Source organism: Odontomachus brunneus, unplaced genomic scaffold, assembly GCF_010583005.1.
Source record: "Odontomachus brunneus isolate Ranch 3 - 2012 unplaced genomic scaffold, Obru_v1 Obru_scaffold_179, whole genome shotgun sequence".
Classification (NCBI taxonomy): Eukaryota; Metazoa; Arthropoda; class Insecta; order Hymenoptera; family Formicidae; genus Odontomachus; species Odontomachus brunneus.
Genome location: NW_022639629.1, coordinates 187,723 through 195,832, shown reverse-complemented (window position 1 = coordinate 195,832; position 8,110 = coordinate 187,723). Strand labels below are relative to the sequence as shown.

At 39.8% G+C, this 8,110-nt stretch overlaps 1 protein-coding gene across 1 annotated transcript; it reads right to left on the bottom strand.

The window, feature by feature from the left end:
• Positions 1-5,465: 5,465 nt before the first annotated feature.
• Positions 5,466-5,945, bottom strand: LOC116851594. Its single transcript, XM_032831160.1, has one exon. It carries the CDS (start codon positions 5,943-5,945, stop codon positions 5,466-5,468), a length of 480 nt encoding a protein of 159 aa, XP_032687051.1.
• Between the last annotated feature and the right edge of the window lie 2,165 nt (positions 5,946-8,110).

The following is an 8,110-nucleotide window of genomic DNA, read 5'->3' as shown; positions in this document are numbered from 1 at the left end:
GTACGTTTGCTATTTGATGATCGTTAGGGGAACAGATCGAACAATTAGAGTTGTAAATCATTTCTCATTATTTGTTTTAACAGACATGCATTGCCAAAGATACAAATCACATTTGTTCCTCGTCTATCTGGATCAGATTAGTTATGATAAACCGAAATTGTAGAAAGCTCCTTTGAATAACTAACAGTAAGATTTGAAAAATGGCATATAAGGAGCAAGCACGGATGTCTTAGTGCTATTGCGGATCAATTAATTGTCCTAGCCATCGCTCTATCCCGTCACCTCCGACCTTGCGCGAACCAGCCCCTCTACCGCGAAGAGGGCTGAGCTGCCGGAAGTTCGGGTCAGCCGTTCGGGCGGACGACGAGTGCTACTCTTCGGCGAGACCAACCTTTTTGTGTTTAGTGAACGAGTTTTTTAGTGGATACGGACCGCCGTACCTGGCGCCCATTTAGAGTTTTTTTTTCGTGTTGAGCTGTCGGGTCTCGCGAAATCCGCCGAACTGTGAGAGCTGACCAAAAGAGAAATAATTTTGTCGCTGCACCCGATTCGTGTGCCGACTGCGCGAGTCGCGAGTGCAGCGTTACAAGTTTTTCATTGCTGACAATGCATTTTAGGATGTAGCCATAATGTATATTAATGACTTAGTGATTCTCTGTGATTATTTTTAAACTTTTAATAGAATATTATAACGATTAATCCAAACAAAAAAATAATTGGTTGATATAATGGTTAGTTGATCTTTCCCCAAAATCTCCAATATGGTTATAAATTTGGATGATTAAATCAATATTTTGTGTTTTATTGAATAATTCCCGGTATTTATTTGACAGAATATATACTAAAAAAAAAGTATTCTACGTACAAAGTAAATTTTCCTTTAACCTTATGTTCTAAAAGAAATATCTTATAGAAAGCATATTTATCTTTCATTAAAAGGGACCACTCATCGTGAATTTATGAGATATTATTTTAATTGTGCTCCTCTATATCAAGAGAAATATGTTAATTTGAAGTACAATGTTGTCTTACGTGCAGTACGAGAGACGCGAAGAAACTATTATTTTGCTGCGTATTGTACGATTGGTTGAAACCAAGCGTCATACTTAGAGCTTCCATCGTCAATTCACTGTCGACGTTTCAATCAAATCGATGTTGAAATCGTCAAACTGACGTTAGTTTGATATCATTTTGATGTTAATCAACGAGTCATTTTTCACTGGGTATATAGATGTCACAAATATGAAGTCTTAAATAGCTCAGTGGGAAGAGCGGTTGCCTGATGACAAGCGGAAGAACCTGGGTTCGATTCCAGCCGAGTCTGATGTTTTTCATCTCATATGGGCATTAAAAGCGGACATCTACAGATACATATAAGCACCCCGGTCAAAATTTTCTGATCTTTCTTTCGTGTGGATATGATAAAATTTATTAAATCCGAAGAAATATTTTTTAGTTAAAGTAATATATAAGAGAAAATTTATATTAAGAACAAATAGATTTGCACTGTATATTCAATATGAAATTCCTCTATCTTTAAGAATTGTGTTTAAGATTATTGTTCTCTTGATTTTAAAGCAATCCTCTTGAGGCCATATATAAGAGTAAAATTCTCTAAGATTCAGAGAATTCGACTTCTATTAAATTTTTGTTTTGGGTGTACGTATGTAATGTATGCAAAGTGATGTTTCTCTGCGAATGCGTAATTTTGTGGTATTATATATAACTCCTGTTTCTTGAAGTTTATTACTTCATTCCAACCGTATCACTTGCTAGTTACTACAAGAATACTATGTAGCATCAGGAATACAAGTGTAGCACAGTAGACCATACTACTAGTGTACCACACAAGAGGCCCGGGTTCGATTCTCAGAGAAACAGAAAAATTTCGTACGCTTGCACTCCTCTCGGAAGGCATGGCAAACCTCCCAGAATATAAGATAAAAAAATTCGAAGAATGGAATTTGTCAAAGTATAGGTTAAGAAATGTCTAGGATAAGAAGTAAAAAAGGTAAAAAGGAAAGGAGTAGTTTAAGGGGTAACGCCACTCTAGAGCTCGAAAAAAAGACGTTTCTTTGATAATTTTTAACGGAAATACAATAAAGAAAATGGGAAATCTATTTATAGGAGTTTATTATACATGTTTCAAAGTATATAAAAAAATTCTTTATTAATATTTATACACAAAATGGCGGCTATATTATAAAAGACTCGAGGCCTCCTCTCGCCGAAGGGGCTTCACGGCCGGAAAGGTTACTCCCATAATTTTTAATGTAGAACAAAAAACAAAAATTATTTTAAAACTATATATAATTGACTAGAGACTGACGTAGAGGATTTTGAAAATATTGAATTTTGAATAAGTAGTGTTTATTTGAAAAAAAAAATATATTTTTCGGTAAAAAATTTCAATGTAAATTGTTTATAACACAAGAAGTTGACAAAATATCCCTACGTCAGTCTCTGCAGAATCTAATTACGATGCTACTGTGCAAATTTGAAATAAATCGGTCAAAAACTTTTCGAGTTTTGTTTCCGGCCAATTTGAAAAACATTGTTTCGAGAAAAATGCGTTTAAAGTTTTAAGTACTAAAAACGTAATAAATTTTTTTATATACCTCTAGTCGGCAATGCCTGCACCGTAGATTTCACCTTCCATATCAAAATCCTCGTGCTCTGCATCTTTTCTGGCTGAATTTAATGACGTCCTGGCCTCTTTCGCAGCATCATATAATGAAATCTCAGAAAACTTAATACGGCGAGCATCGGTCTCCAAGCAGTAATTATAACAGTTATGTTCAATATTCAAGCCTAGGAGTTTCATAACTTGTATTATACTCGATATTCCGTCATTGTATATGCACACAGCTAAATTTGCAACTGTGTCAAGCACAATTTTGCCGCTGGAAACAGATTTTGGAGCCATCGACCATACGAGAGCGTTGAAATTTTCGTTGCTATTTTGTGTAAAACCGCCAATGCATCGTTGAAGCAGATCAAGCAGATGCTCAGTTTTTCATAAATAGGCTTAATGGCTTGAAAAACTTCGTCACGAAGGGCTGGCTTATGTTTGTATTCATGCAACTTATTTTCAGCCTTAGCCTTTTGCCACGAGTCTTCTCCGGACGGGCATTTGTCGTGCTGCGGTTTTTCGTCTGTCGATAGCTTGTGATACAGTGTTCCCCAGATTGCATCTCTCATTTTCTGCACTGAATCATGATTCCGGCGTATTGCTAATCCATAATAAATGGATAGTTCATCCATAAGTTTGCCAGTTAATTTTCCCTTTCCGCCAAAACCTTTTGTATTTTTTTTTACATTTTGAAGATGTGTACCCATTCGCTTCTGGACGTGATCGATACATTCTTTTTTTAAAAACTTCCTTATTTTCAGCAGTCTGTGCTTCGAAAAGAGCTTTAAAAGTCTTTGAATTCCCATTTCCTACATAGTTAATATATTTAATATTATTTACAATTTCCGATCGTTGAAACATTTCTATAACAACATCAACTTCCATTTTCCCCGCCGAGCCTTGGTGATTCGATTAACATTGTGTTCTATGTGTTTCCAACCACTCTACATATTCTTCAGTGTCACTCTTTTTTTCCCAAAATTCACAAGATTTACAGTATTTTGATTTCACAACAATATCAAGCACTTTGCTGGTAAACAAACCAATAAGTGTCACCAATCCGAACAGAGACGAAAAACCGCACTTTCTCCACGATCCATCGCCTGAAACCGTAATATCATTTGTTTGTCCGCTTTTAATGTATTTTTCATTCTCTTCTTGTGCAGCTTTACGCATGCTATTTTTGCAAACAGCTTCCGTTGCATTACAAATTGTATGAACAAGTCTATCATAAAAAGAATGAAAAATCGACCGAGGGAGATCCATAAATGCGCAAAACTTTTCTATTCCATTTAGTCCGATTCCTAATAATCACATTGCTAAAATCATTCTATGATTTAGTTCATATGATTTGTCTACGAATAGACAATTAGGAATAATAATTTGTTCACAATTATCACAAGAAAGTACAATTTTAAAACCTAAACCACGTCTCCCACTTTCGGTAAATTTTATGTTTGATTTACATATTTTGCACACTAAAACATTAGAAAGAATATTAAAAACTGCTACAAAATTTATCAGTCGATAGCCAAATGCCTCATCTACTTCAACTTCCTTATTTGATTCTTCTGCCTGCTTTAATTTTTTCGCAGATGTGCTGACGCTCTCCGGCTCCGGCGTCTCCAATTCATAGCGGTTCAACGGTCGTTTGCTGGAAATCTTTCGCCTTTTCATATATCCGCTACTTTGCTTCGTTCCTTTTTTTCCAGGATGCATAGGAGTACTCATTATTATTAAATATTACTAAACTTTTGAATATAAGTTATAAAAAAACTACAAATCAATAAAATTTACAAGCGTTCACTGTCGAGCACTGTTTTCTCAACGGTTTTCTAACCTTCACTAATATCAGAAAGAAATCTGAGAGCGGCAGGCATTCTACAAGCATTCTATAGGTACCCTGAAAACTTTCCTTTTCATTATCCCGTTTGGTAAAACTATTAAATAGGTAGAAACTCGGAACGCTCTACACATCGGGTTATCGATCGAGCGGTGACGCGCCATAGAGCGGCAGTTTCGGTTTTAAAACAGGTACTTAAAATTCCTTTCGCCCTACGGGACTAAGTGTACAACCTTTTTTAAGACTTTAACGCATCATTTAAACGCAAAAAAATCGATTTTTTGAAAATTCTAGAGTGGCGTTACCCCTTAAGAAATAAATAGGGTAAATGGCGAAAAGAAAAAGAAGAAAGGGAGTGTAGGAAAAATGTAAAATAAGGATAGGATATAAGCTAAAAAACTTCCTAGCATTGTAAGTTGAAGTAGAAAATAAAGAGATACTATATAACTACTTTTTTCTTTTTTTTTTTTGGTAACGGGGAGGAAATGCCTACGCATACCCCGACCTTACTGGAATAAAATTGGAGTTATGTCGGACTTGCAACGACTAAAATTTCCTTGAATGTCCTACCTCGACCCCAAAAAGGATCCGAGAAGCGCTTACGTATACCGTTCAGGACCTTCCCCGGTCTAGTGTTATTCCGCACTCATGCCTAACCTGACTTGTAGCAAGGGGGGACACCACTTCACACCCGCTGCCCTTACCCTAATTGAGACGCATGGAACCGGGAGCCCCAGCCCATATGGCTCTAGTGGCCCATATGGCTCCAATGGCCTTTCCATGACCCCCTCTTCCCCAGCAGCAACCTATTATACCAACCTACCCATTCCTGAACTCTTGCTACCCGTTCCCAATCCCGTCTCTGTACCGATCCCCTGGAAGAAGAGTAGTACGCGCGTAGCTACCGAGCGCCCAGCCTCCACAAGAGGGAATGCGCCCTCCATACTAGCCTGCCGTAAAAGATCCACTTCTCGCGACTATGACGGGGAGTCATCCCTGTAAGGAGACCGGATGTCTTTCAGCACCAGCAGCCTGCCGAATTCTTTCCGCCGTCTCCTTCTGCGACATGACGGAATCGGCAAAGTACACAGCAACCGTCCAATTTTCCTCGGTCTCAAGCATTGCTCTCACAAGTGAAGATGGAGTCAAGTCGTCCCCCACCATCCGTTTAAGCTCCGCTTTTTCAACCCTCCAGGCCACACACTCTTCCAAAGTGGGCTGAGCAAAGTCTATCCCCGCTTCGCAGTGTGCACATAGGCTGGTCACATCCCTCCCAATATAGTACAGGTAATCTCTAAAGCATCCATGTCCCGTGAGGATTTGGGTGAAGTGGAAACTCATCCCGCGCCTCCTATCATGATATATCCAGTCTAGGAAGTTAGGCAACACCGCATTCCGAACTCTCGCCTCCGATAACTCACGTTGGCCCAAATGGATACGCCACTGTCTTTCAAGCAGAAGTCTCTCCATGTTGCGGGCCTCCTACTCGGCTTCCAGAATCCACACTCCATAGATCTTCAGATCACGAATGCGCTCAAACATACGACAATAGTATATCGGGATCAAATATAGTGGTGAGATGCGCGCAAGCAACGAGGCTGCCTCCAATGATATCGAACGGTATTCGGCGACCACCCTTAGCGCCAGGAAGCGCTGAACTCTCACGACAGGCTTGAGCCCGTCTCGCAGATGCCGTCACTGGCGCCAGCGCATCACACCACACCGGTGCACCATATAGAATGATCGAAATCACCGCCGTAGCGTACAGCCTCCTTTTAGATTCCGATGGGCCCTTGAGGTTAGGCATGAGTCAGTCCAATGCACGAGCCACCTTCATAGCCTTCGCAGCCACATATTGGAAGTGGTCGTGGAACTTCCAGCGACTATCCAAAATTATTCCCAAGTATTTTAGAATACTGGATACATTCATCTCCGACCCTGATCTCCAGGAAGTCCAGTAGTTTCTTGCGTCCATGAAAGAAGACAGCCTCCGTCTTCTCCGCCGCCACTAAAAGTCCGAGCTGCCGTATCCTTTGCACTACCGCCGCCGTTTGCATGTTGGCCCGGATCCTAACTACCTCCACCGTCCCCACAGTAGCCACGACCAATGTGTCGTCAGTATACCCGAGATGTGGCACCCATCCAACAGGCGCGACTCCAGCGTTGTACGTCAGGTTCCAGAGAAGGGGACCCAGGACAGAGCTCTTGGGAACCCCCGCCCCAACCGCCCAACGTGCCACGCCGCCACCCGCTACTGAGTATTCGACGAAACGTCCCACCAAATAGTCGTCCACAATTTTCCTCAGGTAGTACGGGAAACTTTTCCTACTCAATGCCTCCCTAATCCGCGCAAACAGCAGGGAGTTGAAAGCGTTTAAGATGTCCAAGCTGACGGCTATCGCGACGCCACCATCGTCAGTCGCTTTCGTCACCACCCGTCGTAGTCGCAGAAGAGCGTCATAAGTAGACCTGCCTTCAAGGAAGCCATATTGATTGTTGGACAGCAGTGGGGTACTCAGCTTTATCCGAGCAATAATGACCCTCTCGAACACCTTGTCAACCTCACTGAGAAGGCAGATAGGACCAAAAAATGTTTTATGTCGGAAATATAGTTCGCTTATCAATAATTCAGAATCTAGGCAAATATTGTCATGTTCAGACTGAAATTTATTCCAATTGGCTTCTAGTACTTCTAACCTGGTGTTGATCATCTGGCGAGTATTGGAGGTTGAATGGTAGTCTATAGCATCCTCAGAAGCTTGTTGAATTAAAAAGAATCTGCTTTCTTGGAGTTGAATACAAGAACGTAGATTGGCCATGTTGTCTTGAAACTTGTCTAATCACTCACTTTTTACTCGCGAAAATACTAAAATGTCTGTACTTTAAATTAAGATATTTAATGATTAATGAAGAATCTTCTATAAATATTTCTGATTTAATAATTTTACTATAATAATCTGATCCAATAATAATATTAACTGGACCAGGACGGCGAAAATCTGGATCAGCTAATTGAAGGCCGTCATTTATAATAATTATTAATCATTAGGATGTTTAACACATCACTGGGACCCGCTTCTCTTACATCAATTGATCAGATTACTGGATTCAGACATGCGAGAAGCTTGGGAGGTTAAAATGGGTTCCACAATATATTAATATTCTTCCACAATATATCCTTCGTTTGCAGAATTTGAAGAATTTTTAGTTAATAGAATCCGCGCCATGGAGAATATCGAAGTACATCATAATAATTCGTCTCAAGGTAATGAACGTATAAACCGTCTCCCAATTAAATCTGATACACGTATGAAAAGTCTCGTCGCAGCCATAACGATTACTCCAAGCGGACAACCATCAATATGCCCCTTATGCAAGTTAGGACATGCTCTTATTAACTGTACCAGTTTTTCATCTCGTTCTTTATCACAACGAAGAGAATTAGTCAAGCAATATCGATTATATTATAATTGTTTGGGAGATCATACAGTTAAACAATGTTCCAATAGCCGATACAGTGTAAAAAAATGCGGTAGAAAACACCACACAATTGTCCATTCTGGCATGATAAATCGTCAAAATCCATGTTCAAGAATTGTACTTAATCAAGTCACTTTTACATCCGAAGCACCTTC

Bases quoted from the DNA above. Each gene is read 5' to 3' on its own strand.
- LOC116851594 (XM_032831160.1), bottom strand. From the start codon at position 5,945: ATGGAGAGACTTCTGCTTGAAAGACAGTGGCGTATCCATTTGGGCCAA.